General features: G+C 35.0%; 1 protein-coding gene across 4 annotated transcripts in view; it reads left to right on the forward strand.

Annotated features, from left to right (window-relative positions):
* Positions 1–26776, forward strand: part of LOC150102363 (uncharacterized) — a 445051-nt gene that overhangs the window by 135075 nt on the left and 283200 nt on the right. For all 4 annotated transcript variants that reach the window (XM_090398788.1, XM_090398787.1, XM_090398791.1 and 1 more), the window contains exons 7-9: positions 1630–1845; positions 1957–2018; positions 13591–13702. In XM_090398788.1, the coding sequence (XP_090254914.1) occupies positions 1630–1845; positions 1957–2018; positions 13591–13702 (390 nt within the window). The remainder of the gene's footprint in view (positions 1–1629; positions 1846–1956; positions 2019–13590; positions 13703–26776) is intronic.

Genomic DNA, 26776 nt, shown 5'->3' on the forward strand with positions numbered 1-26776 from the left:
ATTTGTTGTTGAGCATGAGGCCATCACTTTGCTCACCAATGCAGATTTTCTTAAAGAAGTTCCATGTTTGGTCTCTGAAGCAGATTTTTTTGGATTATTTAATCCCTTGCTCATTCATGGTACTAATGTACAATATATTACATAAACATTTTACATAAAGAACAGCTTTGAAGTTGTTCTGAACATAGTTTATTCAGAATGATTACATGACTATTTATTTTTAGATGATTTGTGGTCATTTCAGAATGACTAAATTCAGCACTAATGATGATGTCCCTTAAAAATGACTGCTTCAAATTGTAGTGAAGAAATTTTTATGCTGCAGAGTTAATTTTTGTGGTACTTAACTATTCTTAAAAAAATTATAAAACTTTGAGAAAAATTCATTTAAACTTTATTAGCATAGAATTTTCACCTAAGTATCATGGGCATCATCAGTACAAGATTACAGAATGGCAATTAAACATTAACAGACAAGTCTAAAAAAGTGCCACCTAAGTAGCTAATCTAAGATAACTATAAAAGTTCAATAATTTTCTAACTTATTTAAAAATATATATAGGTATTATTTCTAAAAAAATTTACATATTACTCCTGTAAGTAAATATTATTTTTATGGCTATTTAGCCTATTTTTGTTTCGGAGTACCCCCTTCTTATAATGTCATTGGGTTTTTACTCAATTTTTAGGGCATTACTGATGTTTTAAAGACAGATATATGAAGAATATATAGGAAGAATAATTCAGACATACCTTTGTAGGATGTTGCTGGTTGTCTTGTTATTCAGCAGCATCCAGCATATGGTGATATACATTTGTCTTCTGTTTAAGCATGACTGAAAGGAGTGGGGGGGGGAGGTTGGAAATGTGGGGATAGAGAGATGTGGGAGAATTATTGGTGAGTCAAGAGGTATGTGAATTTTTTGGGAGGGAGGTGCAAAATAGAAATTTTTGGGGAAGGAGAAGGACATGATGGGATAAGATCAGGGGTGGGAGTAGCAGGCTGTGAGCCATTTTGACAGTGCGTAGTCTTCAGAGCTCGTGGGGGGGGGGTGGAGGCTATATCATGGTCATGCTGGCTTGGTGTTTTTGTCTTTGGTGTGTCTGTGTTGTATTCTGTTGGTCAGAGTCATGAGCTAATTTTTATGTTTTGGAGCATATGATGTGCCTTCATATGCTGTTATATGAAGGCACATCTCTGGAATGATGAGACAGAAAACAACATCCAAAAAAGCTATGTCCAAATTTCTCCTATTTTTATTCTTCATATATTAGTTTTATAACACTTTAGTAATGCCCTAGAATTTTGGGTAAAGAGCCAATAACATAAGCAGTGTGCTCCCCCCTTTTTTTTGTTAAAAAAAAGGGGGGGGGTCCACTCCTAAACAAAAGTAGGCTATATTAGCCATTAAATAATAGTTAATTTCTTACTGTTAAAAACATTTAGCCAGTAAATGTATACATTAAAAAAAAATGTTCACTAAAATTATAGATATGAAGGAAAGAATGTTTTGATCAAAATAAGACAGTTTTTTGAACCATTTTTTAAACTGGTACAGTATTCTTGAAGGAATATTCTTATCTTAATTTGCATAGCTCTGGTTTTGACTTCCTCCCATTTTTCAATAGGAAGCTCATCAGCAGCATTTAGAGCTAGCAGCATGTCTGGATCATTTGAGGGATGAAGTGGTTGAACTAACAAATAAGCAGAATGATTATATTCATCAGATTGATGATTTAAAGCTAGAAAATGAAAGTCTCCAAGCTCAACTAGCTGCAAGTACTGAAAGAATAGCTGCTGAGGGATCAGAATTTTCACATCATAATGGCGAAATTTCTCCAGAAGTATGTGTAAATATACATTTATTTAGTAACTAAATACCATTTTGTTATTTTTTATAATTTGATTTTCCATGTTCTGTTCAACAAATTTTTATTATTATTTTTTTTTTTAAGGCAGCAGATGGGGAAAATGTAACAAAAGAAAATGTTATTGATTTCATGGAGCATGAAAGGCTGTAAGTGTTACCATTTTTCTATTTTCTAAGAGCAAAATACGCACACATTGTGGATATTATTAGTTCCTTTTGTTGACTAACATTGACTCGTGTCAGTGTTATGACTTAGGCTGCTGTTAGTTTTAACAATGACCTAAATTTTAATACTTAACACACTTAAGATTTTGTATAATTTTATTATTCACTAATTTTTAAGATATATTAACTGTTTTTGTGTAATTTTATAATGAAATATTTACATTTTTAAAAAAATTTAGCAGTACTGATGATGCCATATAGATTGAAGGAATGGAAATAAGGAATTGGTGGCACCACGAATTGTTTGGAATTGAAAGATGGATGCATATTGCTTCTTAGCCATGAACAGATATTAAAATGAGTTTGTACATTAAGGAAGAAAGACAGACATATGTCAAAAATTAATTGATATGCTTATTAAGCTTTTGTAAAAAAAAAAAAAAAAAAAAAGTTTAAACTTGAAAAATAAGAATAAAAGCACTAAAAATAATAGAATTTTATGTTAAACTGATTATTGGTAGAGTTAGAACATGGAGAATGAGTTGTAAAATTACTAATTTATTAACTCTGCTAGTTTCACGTACCTGATGTTCCACTCCCTTAGCAACAGCATTTACTAGTTCTAAACTAGCAGTATTTGAAGCACAATTAATTGGATTAATCTTTTGAGAATTAATTCGAATCATATGAGAATTTATTCGAAATCTGTTAGAGATGTTATTTAGATTTTTAATGAAGCAAAGCATACCAACATAAAATAATTCATTGCTTTTTTTATTGCATTGGTTGAGGTTTCGTAGCATTTCTAAAGCTTCCTTGAATATTCTAACAGAATTATGTTCAATGTGCAGGTTATTTCTATATGCTGCCAAAGAACTTGGTGTTCTTTTTTTAGTTGTATGAGAGGTTACTTTGGATATGCTTTCTTTCTTTCATGTGTGTGTGTGTGTGTGTTTCTGACATGTGCAATATCTCTCTCCTGAGGCAGTTTTTGAGTAGTAGATAGACACTTACCTGAGATTTTACTTAATAAAGGGGAGGGTCCATGCATCTTTAATTCCTTGTTTTCTTAGTAGCTTTAGAAGTCTTGTCTGTCACAGTTTGGAGATTTTTCCAGATTATGCTGGTATTGTAATAGCGTAGTAATGTTGTTCTTCTACCAGTATACCATAAACCAACCAGATTATGTAAATAAATAAAATTTAAAAAATGCTCCATGATTCAAACTTAATGTACTATAGATATACACCCTCTTATATAATAAAAAAAAAAATTAAAAAGAGAATCCATTTGGATTAAGTAGTCTGCTTTCACTAAGAATTAAACCCTTTATTTGTGTGACATAATAAAAGAATTTTCCAGGCTTTTGAAACAAATCCTATATAATTCTTTTCTATTAGATGTGTAAAATATCAATCTTAAGATTTATAATTTTTTATCTAAGAGGGAAGAAAATGTCTCATGACATCTGATAAAATGGAATAAAATTTGTCATCAAATTTAGCACAACAGCCTCCTGCTGTCAAAAATTAAAATGTTGTAGAGCTTTTGTTAGCTTCTCTCTATACCTGAAGGGTCCAAACACTTTTACAGATTTTTCTTTAAAAATAACTGTACAATCCCTAAATTTTGTATGTAACTTGCGGTAGCATGATAAAGCTTTTGAGTACATCTGGGACATATATACCAAATGCTGTGAATTTAGTATAAACAAAAGTGCTGCTACCAAATTTGGTAAAGGTGTCACTTCTTGTAACTGTATAAGAGCTTCATCGACCCTTACAAATCAATGACCTTCAACTAAAGCATGAAATTTTATCTAAATAGCAAGAGCAGGAGTTTAATTCTGAGACTTCTATCATGATAAACATCCCATTCTGTTGGTTTTAAAATCAACAGGATTTTAGAGAATACTACTATCTATAGTATCACACACACAGAGAGAGAGAGAGAGAGGGGGGTTTATAACAACCAGCCACTCAGAATATTAATATCTTCATTCAAGTAAAGGATGCACCTTTTCTTTAGTGATGGTTACCACATCATTGTAACCATTAGATATTATTGTTGCGTTGGATAGACTATTAGAAATATGTATATTCAGCAGTGAAGAATTTTGGGTGTAGAGATTGTTGATTAAAGAAAATGGAAAAGTTGATCCATGTTGAAGATGTAAACAGAAAGGCAGGAAATGAATTCCAGGCATATAGAAATGTTCTTGGAGAATTTAGAGAAAAAGCTAATAACTATGGTAATTGCTTTTTTGGATTTTCTGTTCAGGACCTAGACTAGTCATTACTAACATCATATTTCATTATTATGATGAGCTCAAATGCTCAATGAGAGAAGACACAGCGAAAAAACAGTCAATAAGATTGTTATAGTTGAATACCTCCACAATCAGGATACAAGAGTATTCAGGGATTTGAAATTTGAAATTGAAAGTGATCATCACTTGGTTTATAAGCAGTATAAAATAAATACATTGAAAAGTATGTAAGAAAGTTTTAAAAAGAATTAAAGTTGATCAGCTTTTAGAAGTGAATTTATTTGAAAGGCTTAGGTGTTGTTGATTATTCATATTAGTACTTCACAGTACAAACAATGCCAAGAGATGGGGGGGGGGATTATTGAACTTAATATTTTCTGGTTTTCTATATAGCATAATCAAAGTGCAAATTATAACTGTGACAAGCACTATGCTCAAACATAAAAAAAAAAAAAAAAAAAAAAAAAAAAAAAAATTCACTTTGTAACTGATGCAGAACTAATGTCCTCACAAGGCACCCTCTGTGGGGCCAGTTAACCTTAAAGATAATTCAGAGAAGTCAGGCTATTAGTCTCATAATGACTGTCCACCAAATTGTTGGCAAATTAATGCAACCATATTTGTTGAGGTGTGTTTGTGTAAGGGGAGGGGTGCTTCACAGCAGATGCTGATTTTAGAGATAGTGTTTCAGACCTATAGTCACTTGTGTGAAATTGTTTCCGTGATCATTTTTTGTGAGTGATGGCAAAATTCTGCCCTTGACTAAGTATTGACAGCATCTTCTAAGAGTGTCCGTGATGAAAGATTCACTGCTATACCTTCTTGTCATAGTTATGGTTGAGAATAGCCCAACCAAATTGTGAAGGGCCTCGAATTTTTTTAAATGGTGATCCTTAACATTGTTAAACCTTGAAGATTCAGTTGCAAACAATTCAGAAATTGATTTACCTAGGGAGGCATATCGTAAAGTTGTTTGTAAGGATAATAGAAAAATCAGAACTGCATGGACATAGGAAGCTTAAGAGGCAATCATAGACAGCTGCTTTTTTGATTCCATCTTAAATGCTTCAAATGTTTTTGTAACATGTCTCTGTCAAATTTCACCACTGAAGTCAGCAGATCTGAGTGAGTACAAAGAAAAATGTCAGAGCTAAACTGTGTAAAAGCAAATAAGTTATGTGATGACAAACTTTATATAGAGAATAAATATTAGGATGATGGCGAAATGTTATGGAAGCTTGAAAAATTTAGACATGGAGGAAAGAGTACTGTAAAAGGAATCAAAGATGATAACGAATATATAAAAACAAGATAAAAATATTCTGAATATTTGGAGTAATCGTATTGAGAGGCTGTTAAATAAAACAAGCAATTGCAGAATGATAGTAGAAATCATGAATCAAAACAATGCCCCTGGTAAGCATGCCAGGTAGTTTCTTAAGGATTTGGCAGTACATGCTTGTTGATTATGGAGACTTGACCCAAGAAATCTACCAGCAAAATTCCTTGTCTGTCCCAAAACACAGTGCACATGATTTTCATTGGAAACTGTTGTCTTCAATTTCTTCTTGACTGGTGATGAGGTGTGTCTCCACTCCATGGACTGTTGTTTGGATTCAGGGGTTGTGTGAGACATCCAAGTCTCCTCCCCGGTGACAAGTCTGCTCAAGAATGCATTGCCATCCTCCGGCACGGGTGATTCGATTTTCTTAGACATTATAAACATACACCAAGAAGCATACGCACTGTGAGAATGTCTGAAAATGGCATGAACGCCTTGCTAACGAATCAACAAACTCAGCACACATGTGCACTATTGCGATTGCAGTGCTGCATTGGAATATTTAAAAACTGAACTTATTTTCTGGATATCCCTCGTACAAGCAAAATAGTTACCATTTTAAAAACTAGAATTTTCATAAAATAAAAGCTAATTTTCTGATATGTAATAATAAACACCCATCCCACGAAACGCATTGATTACCCTATTATCAGAATGGATTTGCCTTCTGCCATGTGTAGAAGTGTCAAGGGGTCTCACATCTGTAGTCGGACTGTAATCATGTAGTACTCCCATAGTATCTTGGTATGTACCCACAAGGTGTGTGCATATCAGGAAGTTGGATCGTTGAGCAGTAAATTCAGTGCACTTGAACATCTATCAGCAGTAGCAATCTTAAAATAGATTATTGCCATGGGACTTTGTGATAGCTCTTCATAATGTATCATTTCCTTATAGCTGTGTTACATACAGCAGTCATTCACTATTTCGAATGTCTGCTTATACAATGGAGAAGTTTTTAGTATTCAAAAAATTAAGGCTATTCATCACTGAGTACAGTTTATAATAAAAATTAAATATGACATTTCTTTCTTTTCTGGCCCTTCATCATTGGACAACCTGAGAGCACTCTGCAGTTTTCATTGTTCAGGAAGAAAACTAGCACATTGTTTTGCATTATCACTGAAAATTTCAAATTGGCCATCAATAAAATTGATGTTACAAACATCATCAGTGCATTGAAGAAAATAATATATCTACTCTCTAGGTCCAAGGCATTTTACAATTTCAAGTATTTGTAATAGAAAGGTGTATAAAGATATGATTGAATCCTCTGATCACTTTCTAATTCAATGTTTCTGAATTATGAAGTTCAGAAATTGTCTAATAACTTGAAGGATTTTTCATATCTGGTACTTATTAGATGTCCATATTGACAGATGTTACTTTTTAGTCTTTGGTGACACTGGCCGCATTAACCAACCTTGATCTTCCTCAAAACTTTTTCATGAAATCTTGGCATCCAACACCTAATTTACTAAACTTTTCTCATTCTGAATAACTATACCACCTTAGATTAACCCTGTTCCCATATTTTTTAGTGTAATAATATCAAGGGTTTGTGCAGTTAGCTGAGTGGTTATGCACTCCGCAACCATATGCCTGGGAAAGGAGTGTCTTGCGTTCGATTCTCGTTGCCGACATGAGGAGCTAAGGATCTTTCTCAGACGTAGCCAAGTTAGTGGTCCTGGACGTGGACTGCAGGGTTTTTCTTCCTGCAAAGCAGGTAAACCGGTCTTAAGAGCACAATGCTTCACAGACAATTACACATGGTTGAGCGTGGGGGTTAACGACCCCACCTTGTAGTGAGTTATGAAACCCAAAAATGGGAGGCCAAGGCATTATCAACTGGTATATGGGGGCTGTAGTGCCAAAGAAGAAGAAGAAGAATATCAAATTCTTTATGATGACTTCATTTTTAATCATTCTACCATTAATGTTAACTATTCTTTAATAGTCTTTAATCTTCAGTCAGCTGAGAGTTCTTTGTTCTAGTTCTAACCCAGCTGCCAGATGCATAGTTTGAATTGGTTTAAACTCCATCTTGTATATTGCTAGCTTGGAATTTTGATATTTCTTTTATTCTATACAGATACGGTCACCTCGCTTCCCACCATACTAACGTTGCTTTTCCCATTATCTGTACAACAAATGAAATATTCCATATTTAATCGATCATATATAAATGTTATGCCTAAATAACTTGTTCTGTTGTGTTTGCTTGTGTTCTCTAGTTGTATTAATAGTACATTTTTTATCTTCTCTTTTCATTTTTACCTTGGATTGAGGCTACAGGAAAGATAAAATTTATCAAAGAAGTCTTGGTTAATTTAATTTTGAGAATTTAAGATTTTTTCTGTAAGTTCTATTAAACATCAATTATTGGATCATTTGCTTAGTACTGTCCAAAAGATTTTATCCTTTCCTATATATTTGCACATTGACACACAAATCAAATTTATTCAGCTGAATTTAATTGAGGAGAGGATGTAGCCTGTTATGTTTCTTAGAATGGGAGGTTGTTTTCTGTGGGAAAAGCAGTATGGGGGAGATTATTCCAAAGAGTAGTGATGGATGGAATGAAGGAAGTTGAGAAGTTAGTTTGGTGTGCTTGAAGCTGGACAGCATATGGGTGTTGCCCTAGTTCTTATATGGTTAAGAAAAAAGTGGATAAATGATATCAGCCAATTCAGAGGAGCAATGTCCATGAAAGTACCTATAGAACAAATACAATGCTGAAACAGAACACCTAAAGGGAACAATACTCCAAGGTTGGTCAGATCTTAGAAGTGTTAGGAGTTGAGAAGAAGAGAAGTAATGTTTAGGATGAAAAAGAACAAGCTTTTTAGAGGCTATAAGTAATATGTTTCTGCCAGGATAAACTGGATGTGACAGTCAACCTAAGAAGAGAAAGCTGATCTTGAAAGGAAACAGCAACATTGATGGAAGTTTTTTCACTTGGCTATGATACCAATTACATATTTGATTTAATCCTTTATCCAAGTGTAAGCAAACAAAGTTCATGCCTGAAATATTTTCAGTACTGGGGCAACTCGTGGTAAAGGTGGTATAAGTTCTGATCACTTGCCTTGGTATCCCATAATGCAAAGCACATTTCCTTATGGGTATATAATGCTATACATTATGAAAAGGATCACTATCCAGACTGGTTTTAACCTTAATAACCCATACCTTATGGGTATGTATAATGCATAGCATTATACATACCCATAAGGATATGTGCTTTGCATTATGGGATACTAAGGCAAGTGATCAAAACTTATACCACTTTACCATGAGTTGCCCCATTCCTGAAAATATTTCAGGTGCAAACTTTGTTTGCTTACACTTGGATAAAGGATTAAATCAAATATGTAATTGGTAGCATAGCCAAGTGAAAAAACTTCTATCAACTATCTCTAATCCAGAGAATTTTAATAATAAGGTGTTGACACCTTTTGGCAACTGGTATATGGTGATTTGACTTTTGCATTACTTCCACCTTAGTATCACCACCTCTGGGTCTAGCTCCCACTGACGAGACTTCAATAAAGGTCGAAACTGGTCTGGGTAGATCCTTTCCATAATGCATAGCACTTATACCACTTACAGTAATATATACTGCTTACAGTAATATAAAAAAGCAGTAATTATACATACCCATAAGGATTTGTGCTTCGCATTATGGGATACTAAGGCAAGTGATGAGAACTTATACCACCTTTACCACGAGTTGCGCCAATCCTGAAAGATACTTTAGGTGCAAACTTGGTTTGCTTACACTTGGATAAAGGATTAAACCAAATATGTAATTGGAAACTGGAACATTATCAAAAGTGAGAGGAGATGAAGTAGGATTCTTGCAGGTAATCAGGCAGGCTTGAGTTTTTTGGCATTTAAATTTATTAAGTTTTCTTCACCCCATTTAAAGTATTGAGGATGTCGGTGTTTAAGTCGCTGGTTATGGGAGATCTTGAGGCATCTAATATTAGAGTACTACAGGGTTTATCTAATGAGGAATGAAGAGTACTGTCATGGGTGAAGCTGTGAATAGGATTTGAAGTCAGAGAAAGGAGGTCATTGATGTAAAGCAGGAAGAGTATGGGTGCGAGTGCAGAACTTGGGACACTCCATTATTGGAGAAATCTGATGTCAGGAAGCCCTCCACCATAACACAGTGAATGACTAGTGAGCTGGCAGTCCAATCAAAGTGCAGGAGGGAGGCCATGAGATGGCAGCTTGTTCAGGAGGCCTTAGTGCAAGACTCAATCAGATACCTTTTAAATATCAAGAGCAATAACATGAGTTTCTCCAAATCTTTCCATGGCCTGTGTCCAGAGGTGCATGAGATTAGCTAGGAGGTCAGCTGTAGAACAAGAATGACAGAATCCGTACTGTAATCGCTAAACTGTTGAGTCTCCAGGTATCGAAACTCCAAGTTGATAACCTTCTCCATCTCTTTTGAAAGTGCTGAGATGAGAGTAATTGATTGATAGATGACTGACTATTGTCTCCCTTTTTGGGTAGAGACTGGATGTAGACTTGCTTTCATGCAGCTGTGTAGATACCAGTAGAATATGATAATTTATATAGGTTATACAGGATTAGTGTCAATTCTGGAGTACAAAGTCTTGAGCACAACTGGAGGAATACCATTTGGACTTAGAAGCCTTATTAGTATTCAGATCAATGAGTGTTTTCCTGATGTTCTTTGGGCAAATGTTCAGAGTAGGCATGCAGTGGACAGTTTGCAGTGATATGGAAGGTGATTTGCTTTGGCTGTCCAGGCAGGAGTTGGAGTCAAAAAAACTGATGCCAAGAGGTCTGCCTTTTCCTTGAGTGGGGTCCAGGGTGCCATCAGGATGCAAGAGAGAGATGCAACAGGAAAGGGTAGAAGTTATGCCCAACAGCCTTAGCAAGGAACCAGAAGGCTTGACTGCCAGTTGAGTAACAGGCAAGTTTATTGCAATTATTTATTATGAAGTCGAATTTGAAATCATTGATAACTTTTTTTATGCATATTTCTGGCTGTTATGTAATATGAATCAGAAGCTGGAGTTTTTAATTTAAGCCATTGAACATAATCTGCATTTTTATTATGGACTTTAGAAGCACTTTTTTGAGACCAACACTTGAATGCAGATTGGAAGTTTTCAGCAGAGTGGGGAATGAAGACTCTCATTCCAGTGATCATATTTCAGTTATTAGTTCAGTGCAGGTGTTTGGATTGGGTGAACAAAAGCAGTAAACTAACCATGGGAAAATGGCATAAAATTTCTGCAGATCATCCTAGTTGGCACAATTATAGTGCCACAAGGCTGAGATTGTATCGAAGGACAAACTGTAGAGAAGGGATACAAAATTAATAACGTAAAAAAACTCGCATACAAAGATTATTTAATAGTATAATTTTTGCCTGTGTGTCACAGGCATCTTCAGTACATATTAAGCTCAAATTAAACAATAACTGATGATAGTTTAATAATATAATTTTCACACAGGCGAAAATTATACTATTAAATAATCTTTGTACGTGAGTTTTTTCCATTATTAATTTTGTATCGATGTGTGTCTACTCACGGTATATCTCTTTTAAAACTTGTAGAGAAGGGATTTTAATAATATTTTGGTCAGAATTGCTAAGGGGGAGAGCAGACATCTGCAGTGTATTTGGAGGGAGAGCTAGTTAAGAGAGTTTAGTAGATCGACTATTTGTGTTAGGTCATGACTGATAGTAAATGATTCAGCTTTCCCTCCAGCTTGATCTGTGAATTGGAGTAGGGGGGAGCCCATTTGTGTTATTGATGTTAAACCCAAGGAAATGTGGAAAGGCAGCTGGAGTAGATGATATTCAATCAGAAATGCTGAAATATGAAGGTATAAAAGTTTTACAGTGGCTACCCTGCATAATTCAGAAAGCCTGGTCATAAGATCAAGTTCCAGATGATTAGAGTACAGCATTCATAGTACTCATCTATAAAAAAGGAATGAAGCTGAATGTGAAAAGTACAGAGGTTGTCAGAATCAGATTTTCACTTTAAGACAGATAGTTGGGAAATCACGAGAATATAGCAAGGATCTGTATTTAAGTTTTGTAGATTTAGAAAATGCATATGACAAGGTGCCAAGAGAAAAGCTGTTCAAAACACTCCAGTTATATGATGTCAATGGGACATTATGTCAAGCAATACAGTCTGTTTTAGTTGTAAATTAGCAGTTAGAATTGATGGAGGTACAGGAAGATGGTTGGATGTTAAGTGAGGTGTGCAACAGGGATGTACATTGTCTCTACAGTTATTCATCTGTATGGATTGCATTATGAAGGAAAGTGGTATTAAACCTAATATCAAAATTGGATCTCAGCTCTGTACTTTATGCAGATAATGTACTTTTAATAAATCCAGGACAAGTTTGCAGGATTCCCTAAACAAATTGAATGACTACTGTAGTAAATTTAGTAAGAAAATCCACATTAAAAAGACAATACAATGAAAATAGCCAGGAACATTGAAAGCATCAACTTCATCCTGAATGGAGAACCTATAGAACAAGTGAAACATTTAGGCACACTTTTTAGTGAAGATGGCAAATTAAATATGGAGATACAGCAGAATTGGCAAAGCTAGTATGGTATTAAGTCAAATGAATAAATTTATATGGGATAAGAGAGAGATTAGTCAAACACTAAACTAGCTGTATACGAGAGTGTTCAAACACCAATTTTAACTTATGGATCTGGAAGATAGGTTAGAAATAGAACTCTTGATCAAAGACTGGAGGCCCGAGATATGAGAGTCCTAAGAAAGATTAGGGGGGGGGGGGATGAACAGATTTCATCAATGGCAGTATCATATTGAAAATGAGAATATTAGGAAAGAACTTGACATTTAGAATGTGTTAGCAGAACTAGTCTCAGGTGGCATGGCCACTTAAACAGAATGGGGAATAAGAGATTAGCTAAACAAGTTCATTGCCAGGATTGCAGGAAAAGACCCAGAGGAAGACCAAGATCAGTAAAAAATGCTTTAGAAGACAGAATTATAAGATCTGATAATATTGCAATGTGGACAGAGAACAGGCTAATCTGGAGTGAAAATTGTTGATAGGACGTTTGTAATGTAACTTTTTCATGTAATACTATCATAAGATCCTGTACATCACCCTGAGGGTATATGCCAGGAATTTGATAAGTCTCCTAGGAGGACAGTCTCACAGTTTAGGTAATTAATTTGTAAGAAATTCGTTTTCAGTGATAGGTAGTCAAAAAGAGCAATGTTAGGAGAGTGGAAAAGGCAGCAATGTAGGCTGTGAAGTGAAGTAATGAAATCTTGAGCCAGAGCATATTGAAAGCCGTTCATACTATAGATGTCAATTCAGCGTTTTGCTAATTTGGGAAACAGTGTATTTTAGATTGAATTATTATATTAATTATTTTCTTTCAGTAAGAATTTAATATTAGTCAGCCTACCTAGTTGGTTCAGGTGCCTGCATTTCAACATTCTAACACTATATTTCATAGTGTCAAGTGCCACTATCACATGGATATTTCGATGTCTTTGGGTGGTGGATGAATTTATCGCTTAATGTGAACTGTCACTTGAAGGAGTCGTTTTTTTTTTAGCAGAACAGGGTTTCCAGACTATCTAAGCATATGCATAGCCACTAATGAACAATGGATTAACACCTTTTATGAGTGGGATTTGCACTTGCATGCACACACACAGAACTTAATTTTAGCATGCTGCAGCTTAGAAATAATAAACATGCAGTTTTTGTTATTAGCATGTTTATTTAATACTTCTTTAATTTGTTTAATTTAAATTTAGCATTTTCTTAAAATGTGGAGCTTTATTTTTTTAATCCATTATTTAAAATTTTATGTTCCATTTTCATTTAATAGATGTTTGCATTCTTCTCAGTACATGAGACTAATGTTTTTGCAGAATGGAGGAACAAACTGGATTACTTAACAAGTTGCATGATGAACTCAACAAATACAAAACTGATGTAGCTGTATTAACTGAAGAGCTGGAAAATCAAAAGAAAAAAAACAATGTATGTTTTAATCTTTGCATAGTTGTTTGTTACATAAATTATATATTTAATGTCTTGATTCAACATAATCGACTTTCTTTCACTGATCTGATCTAATGAGATTTGCCTATCATTCTTATATAATTTGTATTTTAAATTTATTTATTCTATTATTATTTATTATATATTTCTATTATAATTATATGTTATTTATTCTAGTCTTAAATTTATTCTTTGTAATTGAAACTATTATAAGGCAGAAGTTCCTAAACTTTACAGCTAGCTTTCATTTTTCATCTTAGGTAATTCACTCTTACCATTAATGCCGTTTATTCCCTTATAGAGAATAGGCAAGGCTGTTTTGTTTTAGCCCTATCTAATTTTTGGAGACTGAATGAGCAGTTTAACCTCAACTGGTAGCCATTCAGAGATAGGCCCAAGAATATCACTAATTTTAAGTGCCATCCAGTGAAGAAACTTGCATTATTTCTAGGCTTCCATGAATTCAGAAAATTCATTGACCAAACTCTCACATACCTCAATATGCATCACACCTTATATGGAAAGGCTTGATGCATAATTGGTATTGAAACTGCTACCCAATCTGGCATTGCATGCCACTTATTTACCACTTGCCATGGGAAAACGTTTTTGCTTCCTCATTCTTAGATGGGAAAATGGCCTCTCATTTTCCATCTATTTTTCTATGCAATATCTCCCATGTATCTGTCTGATAGACAGATACATGGGAGATATTGCATAGAAACTGATTATAGATTACATATTGCATAGAAACTGATTATGTGCCAAGCTCTGCAGTGCACATTCCTTAATAGCTTAATCTGTCCTTAAACTTATTTTTCCGGTCTTGACCATCTTTCACTTACATCTACATTTTGTCTTATATTTGCTATCATACAGATATCCAGGTAACTTACCAAATCTGCAAAACCACAATAGTAAAATGAATACTGTCATACACAATGGAATTAAAGGGGGTTGCTTTAGGGTCAAAGGTAAATAACTAGGAGAAGACCAGACACACATTGCCTTTAAGATATGTGGAGAATTGATGAGGGCTTCTGAAATAATATCCAATATTTACCTTCTACTTGAACAAACAGGGATGGACTGGTAGTTTGGGCTTTAGCCAATCAAATGTTTATATTTCTGTATTGGCTAAAAGCAAAAGACATTGATGGCAGAACAAGAAGACGTCATGCTGGGTGGGGTGTCATCAAGTTAAACAAGGTTCTGGTTAGCAAAACAATGGTCAAAGAATGAAAAGTCAGCTACTGGAACAAACTTGAACATTAGCAGAATTGAAGATAGGAAGGGAAGCATCGGCATAATAAGTATTCAATGGAAAAGAAGTGGAATTGGTAGAAGAATTAGATTATTACTACACTGATGTAATTGATGTTATGGAAACAAAGACATAGACAGGTGAGATTCATCATCAATTTCCTGTTATGCACCTTCAAGAAGGTATATACAGGATAGATACCAGGACAGTACTACATGATTAAGGTTATCAAAAGTTTCCTCTAATCTATCAAAAGTTTCCTCCAAATTTGTCTGACTTGTCAGCATCCCCAATATTGTGATATCTAATATTTTGATCTTCTGATTGATCAATCCACCTAGATCTTGGTTTTGCTCTCAGACTTTTCCCTCTGGCATGAAACAACTGTTTTGCTTAACCTGTCTTCTACTATTTTGTTTAAGTGACCCTACCATCTCGGATTAGCTTTACTCACACATTCCTGAATGATGATTCTTCTATTGATGCAATCTGTTCAGCCACCTGATTTTTCTCAGAATTCTATCTGTGGTCTATCTTCGATCAATTAGCTAGTTGTTATACCAGCTTTGCTTATTCTGCAGTCTATTTCTGTATTTATTTGCCATCTTCACTAAAAATTGTGCCACAATAACTGAAATATTTTGCTTGTTCTATGCTAGGTTTTTGTTAGGTTCATGTTTTGCTAGATTCTTCATTGAGCATGTAGCTGAAGTTTTCTATTATTCCTACCTATTTTCATAGTTTTGGTCTTTTTATTGTTGATCTTCATATACTAAATTTGTTAGTGATCATTTAATTTAGTTAAAGAATCCTGGAGACTTGCACTGGGTGTATTTAGGAGTACATCATTTGCATAAAGCAAAGAGCAAAGTTTCATATCTCCAATTCTATCAGATTTATTATTGTTATTTTCCTGACCTCCATTGGAGTCACAAGACTGGGAAGTCAATTCAAAGTCTATCATACCACTCATTAAACTCACCACTGTCTGCACATTCACTACTCCCTCAGGTAATGCATTCTATGCTCTACTATTCTCCATGCAAAAAAACTTCTTACCCTTTTACTCACCACTCTTTTTGCATCTTCCAGAGATGATCCCTTGTCCTTGTTTCTTCCCCTCATTTTACTATATGAAAAATCTCCTCGGTGTTAACATGATAATAAACCTTCAGTAGCATTAATGTCTCAATCATGTCCCTCTTTGTCTTTTACCCACCAAACTGCAGTCTGCATGCCCTCGTTCTCTCCTCATAATTAACATTTTACAGTCTTGATATAATTTTTGTTATCCTCCTCTGCACCCTCTCTAAGGTTACTTTATCTCTTTGAATCCTGGTGATTCCAGAAGACCCCCAGATGTGGTGGGATCAAAGCTTTATACAATGGGACCACCATTGTGTCAATGTAGTTAATGCCACTTTCTTTCGTAATGCAATCTATATAAATGAACTAGAGTGGAGATGGTGGGAACCTTCTCTTATATCTGATTTTACATCAACCAGTTTTCCTGTGTTTCCTTCAGCTGACTTACATCTTAAATATAGACCATGTATTGCTTAATATAATGTTCTATGCACTATATATAATTGCTGCATTGTGAAAATCTTTTCCTGGGCCATTGTATGCTTTTTGAGATTTACAAAATTGAAATACAGAACCTTGTTACATGCCTACTATTTCTCAACTGTTTGTCATAAAATGAAAATCTTACCTTGACAATATCTGTTTGGCTTAAACCCAGCTTGTTCTTTTCCTACTTTCTCTTCCACAATTTTTCTTACCCTTTTCTCAAGTATGCTTGTATAAATCTTACCTGAAACACTTAGCAGAGAATTTCCTCTGTAATGTTCATATTTTGTTTTATTTCCCTTTTTAAATGGAGCTATGAATGCTATATTTCCTTATCTGAAATTTGACCTTCTGATCAGGCCTTCTAAATTATGCAATTTACTAACTGCTAGATTTGTATACTTCCATATTTGAGCATTTTTAGTTGAATGGCATCTACTTCAGCTGTGTTTCCACATTTCTGGCTCCTGATAACTCTTTCTTCCTCAAATATTGTATTCCTGTTTGCATTCCTCTTGAATATTTTCTACTACCATTCTGTCATTCATTACTTGTTTCATTTAAGTCTTTCAGTGTAATCACCCCAAACATCAAAAATATGACCTTAATCATCTTGTACAGTACTCTTTCCTCCATTTCTAAGTTTTTTCAATAGCCTCTAGAATATTTTGCCACTTGATATTTTTTGTTTACATTCTTACCGAAGCCGTCACATGAGTTTTGTTTATCTGCTTTTACCTATAGCTTAGCTGTCTTACACTTTTCTGGATATTCTTTTTAGGGCATCTATCAGCTGATTTGCTAGGAACTTTTGTATTCTCTTATTTTCCAGGACTGCTTCTTTAACTTGTGTCCACTTTAACTTTTTATCTTTGCAGGTAACTTCATGTTTCCCTATCTGAATCAGTGTTTTCTCCGAGTTTGCCACTGAGACTATGGTGTGATTTATGCTTTCAAACTATTTTATTGTTTGACTTTAGTTCTTTTTAAAACTTTCTTACATATTGTTATTCATTTCTGCTTAAAACCTAAGTGATGATCACTTCCAATTTTAGGTGAGATTCCTCTAAATAAAAAGTACCTGGTTATATTCAGGCATTAATCATTACAGAAAGTAAGGAGTAGCTAGAGTATTCAACTAATCATAAAGATAATCTTTTTGAATGGCAGTCAATTTTAAGTAGTGATGTGGACAAACATCAGAATGGGAAAGTGGATAAGACTTATTTGTACCTATGGTTCTACAAAAACTTCTAATGAAGTAGAGGAATTTTTAAAAAATTAATATTAGTATTTAGAGGACAGCTTACATGAACGATGAGTTGGACCTTATTGGAGATCTAAAGATCGGAGCAGGAAATGGATACCAAACATAGAATTGTGGGAAACATGTAGGAAAGCAAAACTAATAATAATGGTAAACACATACTGCACAGAGAATAGTCATCACTAACATTATGTCCCAAAATGAAGATGACATGCAAATTCCCATGGAGAGAACCCACAAGAAATAGTCTCAATGACTATATCATTATATATTGTGATGTCTTTTCACTGGTATGACACACAAAAGTATACATGAGATTTAAAATTGGAAGTGATTGCCATTTGGTTTGAGCATGATAAAAATTATTTGCATATTGAAAAAAAGTGTATGCAAAAATATTAAAGAGCCAAAGTTGAGTAGCTTTCAGAGGTGAAATAAATATTATTCATCCATGTGGGGATTCAGTGGCACTTGAAGAACACACACTGATTGTTTCAGCCAGAGAGGTGTGATGAAGTTGTCTGCAATGATAGAAAAATCATAGTCTTTGATGGACTCAGAAGTTAGATGTAATGGAGAAGAAAGAAGTTTATCAAAAATTCTGCAAGTAAGTTAGCATGTGCTCTGAGAAAATGCATATTAAAATGTAATGATGCGAAGTAGTGGATAACAGTAGCTAAATGGAATTTGTGGGAAGACTGGTAAGAACATAGAAGATAAATATCAGGTAGGTGGCAAGATGTTTTAGAGGTGACAAGACAAATGAAGTTATTCATCTGGAGCAATTACATAGAAAGATTGCTAAATGAAACAAGAAGTGGCAGAACAGTATAGAAAAAATTCAAGAGAAATGCAGTCAGGAGGGCATGTAAATACTTTAGGTAGAAAAGGCCATCCAAAACAAAGTGGAAATGCAGGTAATTTCCACTTTGCAGATGATATTTGACCAAAAATGCTGAAACATGAAGGTATAAAAGTTTTACAGTATCTACTGAATAATTAAAAAGGCCTGGTCAGAAGGCTGTATTTGTAATAAATGGAGTAAAGCTCTCATTGTACTCATTTATAAAAAGGGAAATAAAATTGAACATTGAACTTACCAAATGTTCCAGGTAAGATATATGTAAGGATATCTGAGAATAATCTAAGAAAAATTATTGAAGGGAAACGCAAAGATCAAGTTAGCAAGGCAACAGAGGTTGTCAGGATCATATTTTGAATGTAAGAGAAATATTTGAGAAATCCTGGTATTATAACAAGGATCTAATGTAAGTTTTATAGATCTAGAAAAGGAACATGTGATTGAGTTGCAGGTCAGCAGATAGAATTGAAGTATAGAAAGACACCCTAATCCTTCCAGCTGGGGATTACTTTGATAGGCTGACTATCCATCTAATGTAAAATTTCTGGGTTAGGATACCAGGTGCTAGATTTACAAAAAGGACTGTTTACAATGGCCTCTGACTAGAGCTGACTAACAAAGTTTGAGTTTTAACTTTGTTGCATCCAGTATTTTTTCATTGTATTATTGATGTAATAGAAAATTGCATTATTCAAATTTTAGCTACAAAGAAACCGTGATGACAAGGTCATAAAAATATGCAGAAAAGAATGGAACAATATTCTACAGTGGAACATATAATGATAGATGTGAAATTGGTGTGGGTTTTATGGTTATGATGATATCTTGCCATATTTAACAACTTCACACCAGTAGGTGATGAGCTCATATCTGTATTCGATATTAGCAGGTTATGCAACAGCAGAAAATAAGGATAATTGTCAAAGATAAATTTTATGAAGAACTAGAAAGAATGGTTGATGTTCTTGGTGACTTTAATGCTAAAATAGGAAAAGAAATGATATTGACTAATAGTTGGCACAGTCTATTAATACCAATTGTATTAGAGCTGTTAGCATTGCATCCCTCCACCCCCAGGGGGCTGACAGTTAGTAGCACATACTTTCCCAGAAAAAAATATCCATAAATAGACTTTGCTCTCCCAAATAGAACAGTAAGCAACTGAATAACCATGTAATGATAAACAATAAGCATATGGCACATTAACTTTATCTACAGAGTAGCTGATGCAGATACCGATCATCACCTGGTTGCACCTTTCAAACTAAAAGACTGTCAGATGAAGAAATGTTAACAGAATTAAAAATACTAATTGATATAATACAAAAGTGTGAGGGTGTAAACATGCAGGCAATATGGAGAAAAGATAAAGCAGGAAATACAATCTTCAAGCTCTCCTGTCTCAAGTCAAATATATTACTCATGGTGCAGAAGAAATTCTTCAGTTCATAAACAAAGATAATCATCCAGTGTAAGGTCTGTGGAATGTATGCTTTGCCGAGAGCGGCTAGAGTTTAGTTTGAGAGTGATGGTAGTGGGAAAGTGTCATGAAAGCGAGATCTGAAGTGTGTGTGTGTCTCATGTTGCGAGATTGGCATAGTAGATGAAAATCAGAATGCAATAGAAAATTGTGATGTAACGCCAGATAGCATAGAGAGTGAGTTTAAAAGTTAATGGTGAAAGTAAAAGTACAGAGCGAGAGAATGGTTTGACTGATAAAAAAAAAAAAATGAAGAGTTAGCTGCAATGAGGGAGATAGCTCGGTAGCGCAGAGTGATACATAGGGCAAAGCGGCAACTGGAGTAATTACAAAAATGTCTACTGAGTGGATCAGCTAACAAAAAGAAGCAAGTACGTGATAAGATAAATGAGAACATGATTGGGAGTGAACGAAAAATTAAGGAGAGAGTGTTATGTAGTGATTCAGTAGTAAAAGGTGTAATAGATGAGGATTTGACAAAATCGTGCTTTCCAGTTGTGAAAATTAATAATATAAGTGAGGCTATTAGAGCACAGAAGCATAGGGTTAAAGAAATGATAGTAGTGGCCAGAATGAATGATTGAAATGGTGCAAAATTTGCAATGAGAGAGGACGTGAAAGAATTACTAGAGGTAGCAAAAGGAAAGAGTGAGAGAGTTAAGCTAGTTAGTCTGTTGCTGCGGAATGACAGAATAGAGTTGACAAGGAGAGCCATAATTGCAAATGACTATGAATAGGTTATGCAGGACGAGTGGTGTGGAGTGAATTTGACTGGCGAAAGGATTTATACAAGAAGGATGGTTTGCATCTGAATGGATTTGGTGTTCGGAGACTGGAAAAATTGTTGCTGAATGAAGTGGATGTGCAGAATCAGGGAAACTAGAAATTTTAGGGAGGGTGGGGATGCTGTTGAGAGGACATGCAGACATCAGTGTCTACAGTAGTTTTACAGTATCTACTGAATCTATCTCTTCGGAATAAGGAGTGTAAGAATGTATATAATATGCCTAAGTTAGGACAAAGGATAACAAACCAAAATGGAACAGTTAATATAAGGCATCAAAATAGGGGTGGGGGTAGGGGACTTCTGCACTTTATGTACACTAATGCCAGGAGTATTTGGAATAAGGAGAATGAATTTTTGGCCTTGGTTAGGTCTTCCTGGCCACAGGTTATTGGCATTAGTGAGACATGGCTAACAGAAAATGATATAGTTAGTGGGATATAGTGTGTTGGAAAGACAGTAAAGAATGGGGGGGGGGGAGTGTTATTGATGACTGATGAACTACACCCAAAGAGAATAGAAGTTCAACTTCAGGATAGTGAAAATAGCACATTTGGTGTTATCTGGTGTGAGAGTGAGGTCAGCAGAACAAAATTTACAGTTAGGTGCTGCTATAGACCATGCGATGGAATAGATAATGGAGACAGTATGCATAGGCAAATAGACTCAATAAGTGGAGGACTGGTAATTATTATGAGGAATTTCAACTATGGTAACATTGATTGGAGGGAGGAGAGGACAAATGGGAGGAAGGAAATGAATTTTATGCAGTTACTAAGGGATAACTACCTGAGACAGCATGTAATGGAATATACTAGGGGTTTGAGAGGCTTGGCCTAGTAATTGCATCTGAGAAATTGACTATTATGAATATGACCATATTGCCACCAATTAGTGAGAGTAATCATAAGCTCTTTACCTGGGAAGTGGCTAAATGTGTGAAATTTTCAGTTAAGACAGGGTACATGTGGAATTACTGAGCTGGTAAATAAATGACAAGCTTAGGAGATTGCTTGGATCAGTGCCATGGCATGTTAAACTTCAAGGGCTGGATGTTGATAGTGCATGGAACGTATTTAAGGAGCATTTGAGGGAGATAATGGCTGACTGCATACCTAGAGTCCGGAGAGTAAATCAAGTGGGAGTTAAATGGATGCATAACACCATTAAGCTGGAGCTGCGAAAAAAGAAACAATTGTGGATGAAATTTAAGGAGAAAGATGACTTGCAGACACACGAACAGTACAAAAGCACAGGCCAGAAGGGTAACTAGTGTGGTAAGAAAAGCAAAAGCAGATTATGAAAGGAAATTAGCAATGCAAGCTAAAGTGAATCCCAAACAGTTCTTTCAATGTGATGCAGGTAAAAGAAAAAATATATACGGCAAAATGATTCTAAGGAATGCCGATGGCAGGGAGGTAACTGAATTATCTGAAATAGTAGAATTACTAAGCGAATACTTTGCAAGAGTATATCATCCAGGCTGTGATATTGCAGGAATGAGAGAACCAATGGCTGATACAGGAATTGAAGTAAATGAAATGGAGGTGAATAGCATATTACAGAACCTCAATGTAAATACATCTGTGGGATTGGATGGTATACCAGCTCGAGTCTTACGTGAAGCGGTAAAGGAATTGTCAGTTCCCTTGACCATATTGTTTAAGTCTCAGCTCTGGGTTAGTCCCGGGGAGTGGAAAGAGGGGAAGATAGTTCCATTGCATAAAGGAGGTTCCAAGACTGCTATTGTAAATTACCGACTAATCAGGAATCGTTGTAAAGGTTTTGGAGATGTTAGTCAAGAGCAAAATACAGGAATGGATAGATGAAAATGGGATACTGTATGGAGAACAGCATGGTTTTGTGAAGGGTAGATCATGCCTCAGTAACTTGCTCACATTTTATAATACAGTGACGGCTGAACTGGATAAAGGTAATGGATTTACAGTGATACTGCTAGATTTTGCTAAGGCCTTTGACAGGATACCACATGGAATTCTAATCAGTAAACCGCAGCACATGGGGATGGATTATAGGGTTGGTGAGATGGATTGGAGGGTGGTTGATGGAGAGATATCAGAGAGTAGTTTATTCAGGAGTGGAGTCCAAAAGAAGGCCTGCTACTAGTGGTGTGTCAGGGTTTTGTTCTTGGACCACTGCTATTTAATTTGTTCATTAATGATATAGGAAAGAATCTGAGAACAACTGTTCATTTATTTGCTTATGATGCAAAGTTGGATAGAGCAATAGTAAATGCACATGATGTCAAAATTTTGCAGGATGATTTGGATAGATTGACAGTCTGGGCTAATGAGAATGGATGTAAGTTTAATGTAGCAAAGTGTAAGGTTATGCATTTTGGGGCGAATAAATTAGCAGCAGTATATCACATTGGTAGAACTACTCCAGGAGGTTGATGAAGCCAGAGATTTGGATGTGTTTGTTGGTGGATAGGGGGGGGGCACATAGCAAAAGTGGCTAAATCAGCTCATCAGATCACTTGGTTATTGAAGAATACTTTGACGAGCAGAGATAAGCAAGTTATTGTCCTCTTTATCGAGCCTTGATAAGACCCCCATCTTGACTACTGTACCCAGATCTTGGTCCCTGGGTTTCTTCTTGATGTTGAGAAGGTAGAGAGGATCTAGAGGAGAGTGACCAGCTATCATGTTGAATGAACCTTATGAGAATGGGTTGAAGATCTGTGTGTTACAGAAATTGGTTGATAGGAGGAAAGGGGGTGATATGATTGAGACATTCAAATTTCTGAAGGGTTTTTACAAGATTAATTCAGAGGAAATTTTTCAGAACAGAGAACTAGAGGCCATCCATGGAAACTGAGCAAAAGTGTAGTTAGCAAAGGTATTAGAACTAGGTTTTTTACTTGGAGAGCGGTGAATGAGTTGAATAAGCTGCCAGAGTTTGTTGTGGGTGCCATGACTGTAAATGTTCAAAGCAAAGTGTGATAGATACTTTGCGAATGGCAAATAGTTTTCTTGATATGATATTTAGGGCCTCCCTTGATGAGTCTAAGGACTCCTTGAAGTTACCCATAATGATGATAATAATAATAAAATGGTTCAATTGTGTGTAAAGATGCTATAAAGGAAGCCAGCCTGGTTGGCTGAGTGGATGGCATACTTGCTCTCCAACTAACAGATTGTTGGTTGACAGAATCCCACTGTGGATGTTTGTAAAAGCCTGCTCAGAACAAGCTTTTTTATAGCTCTTTGAGTTCATAAGTTTTTTTTTTTCTTCTTTTTTTTTTAATAATGAGATGAGGCATAAAAATGTTATGGGACTGATCATCAGAAAATGGGACCATAGGACCTGCAGAAATTTGACTAGTAAAATATTATGCTGAGTTAAAAAAAAAAATGTTCAAAGCAAAGTGTGATAGATACTTTGCGAATGGCAAATAGTTTTCTTGATATGATATTTAGGGCCTCCCTTGATGAGTCTAAGGACTCCTTGAAGTTACCCATAATGATGATAATAATAATAAAATGGTTCAATTGTGTGTAAAGATGCTATAAAGGAAGCCAGCCTGGTTGGCTGAGTGGATGGCATACTTGCTCTCCAACTAACAGATTGTTGGTTGACAGAATCCCACTGTGGATGTTTGTAAAAGCCTGCTCAGAACAAGCTTTTTTATAGCTCTTTGAGTTCATAAGTTTTTTTTTTTCTTCTTTTTTTTTTTAATAATGAGATGAGGCATAAAAATGTTATGGGACTGATCATCAGAAAATGGGACCATAGGACCTGCAGAAATTTGACTAGTAAAATATTATGCTGAGTTAAAAAAAAAAATTAATTGAAATAATTGAAAATAATACAAATAATTCAAAGATGTTCTTCAGATGCAGTGGGATCCTTAAAAGGATGTAAACCACAAATTTAAATACCTAACAACAAAGGCGATTGAATAAATTGAGAAAATAAAATTGTTGAGGAATTTGGATGATATTTTGAGATACTGCTAAATAAATCATTATTTGATGGAAACCTTTACATCAGAGGTACAGATGAAAATGTCCCCCCCCCCCCAATCCCTTAACAGCTTAATAACATTCTTAACTGAGATTTATGAACTTAAGACAACATGACAATAGAAGAAATCACATTTGTTTTGAATGCTGCCGCCTCTTTTTGAAAAAGTAGATCCCACAATTACTGGTAATTATATCACTCAGATCCTGTGATTATTAGTAATTACAACAGTCTTTCCCCCCCCCTCTCTTCTCTCAAACACTTTCTACAAAATGCTATGTATTCTCAATCTGGAAAAGAATTAATGTACATGCCTCAAGCTTCATTGGATGTTATTAGTATGGCTTCTTAATGAAAGTCAACAACTGTTAGACATGCATTATGAATATGATAAAGAATTTCCTTGGTATTGTGGACTGTAAAGAAGCATGAGACAGTATACATCGAAATGCATTATAGGATGCAATGAGAATTTTTAGAATACCATGAAATTTTGTAAAATATGGTATGACTAATTGGTGCGTCCTCTGCAATGTGTGCTTCTTACAGGAACGTTATCAAATTTTAAAGTAAAATGGGATTTCGCAAGTTTGAACAGTTAAGATGTATACTATGGTGGTATATGTATTATTAGCAGTTTTGTCAAACACAAGATCAGGTCTAGATGTCTGAATGATGATACACACACACACACACACACACACACACACACACACACACACACACACACACACACATCACTTAAGTTTGCATTTATGCTTCAAAAGTTTGAAGGGATTTGGAATTTTTTTTCCTCCCCCTTTCTCTTCGAGGTTTGTGTTTTATTTCTTGTAAAGATTTTAATAGTTTTATTTTATTTATTTTCAGACTTTTTGTTTTAATGCTAAAGTATAGTAGGACAAGCAGTAAGAGAAGATATTCTTAGGCATCTTTTTTTCATATAATGAATATTGTCTTAATATCATTGTCAGTGCTTCATGCATGTTTAGCAGTGTAGATGATAGTAGGATTGTACTTATTGATCAGTAGATATCAGATTCAGTCTCATGTTCAATATTCCCTCTAATTTTTGCCAGTTTGTGTAAATGAAAAACATTGTGCACATTTTCAATCCCAGACTCAATGTGTGCAATTGCCTGTGCTAACAGGAGCAAAATTTACAAGCCACAAATTACTAATTTGATACACCTAAAATTGGTGACATCCTTGTTAAAAGATCTGGTGCATTGCATGCTAAATATTACTATATGGGCATCCCAATTGTTTATTCCTATTTATTATATACTGTATGTACTGTATATACAATGTGTACATGCAAGCATATACTGCACATACATGTAGTTTATAAACAAATTGCTACATTTGTCCAGCTACTCAAATTAAGTTGCAATTCGTCATCAAATTCCTGCAATGTACCCTCAAGGGGTGTACAGGATATGATAGTACTACATGAAAAAAATTACATCATTACTAACTTCCTATCTACAATTTTCCTCCAAATCAGTCTGTTATTTGTCAAGACTCCAATATTATCAGATTTTTTATTTTTTTTTAAAGAGGTATACCATGAGTAGACATATCGACACAAAGTTAATAACGGAAAAAACTCGTGTACCAAGAGTATTTAATAGTATAATTTTCGCCTGTGACACACAGGCCAGAATTATACTATTAAATAATCTTTGTATGTGAGTTTTTTCAGTTATTAATTTTGTATCGATTATCAGATCTTATATTTCTATCGTCTAAGGCACTTTGTACCGTATCAATCCACCTATATCTTGGCCTTCCTCTGGGTCATTTTGCTGCCAACCTGGCAGAGAACACTTGTTTT

The sequence above is a fragment of the Typopeltis vanoorti genome, chromosome 10, assembly GCF_054136105.1.
Source record: "Typopeltis vanoorti isolate ZY-2024b chromosome 10, IOZ_Tvanoo_1.0, whole genome shotgun sequence".
Taxonomy (NCBI): Eukaryota; Metazoa; Arthropoda; class Arachnida; order Uropygi; family Thelyphonidae; genus Typopeltis; species Typopeltis vanoorti.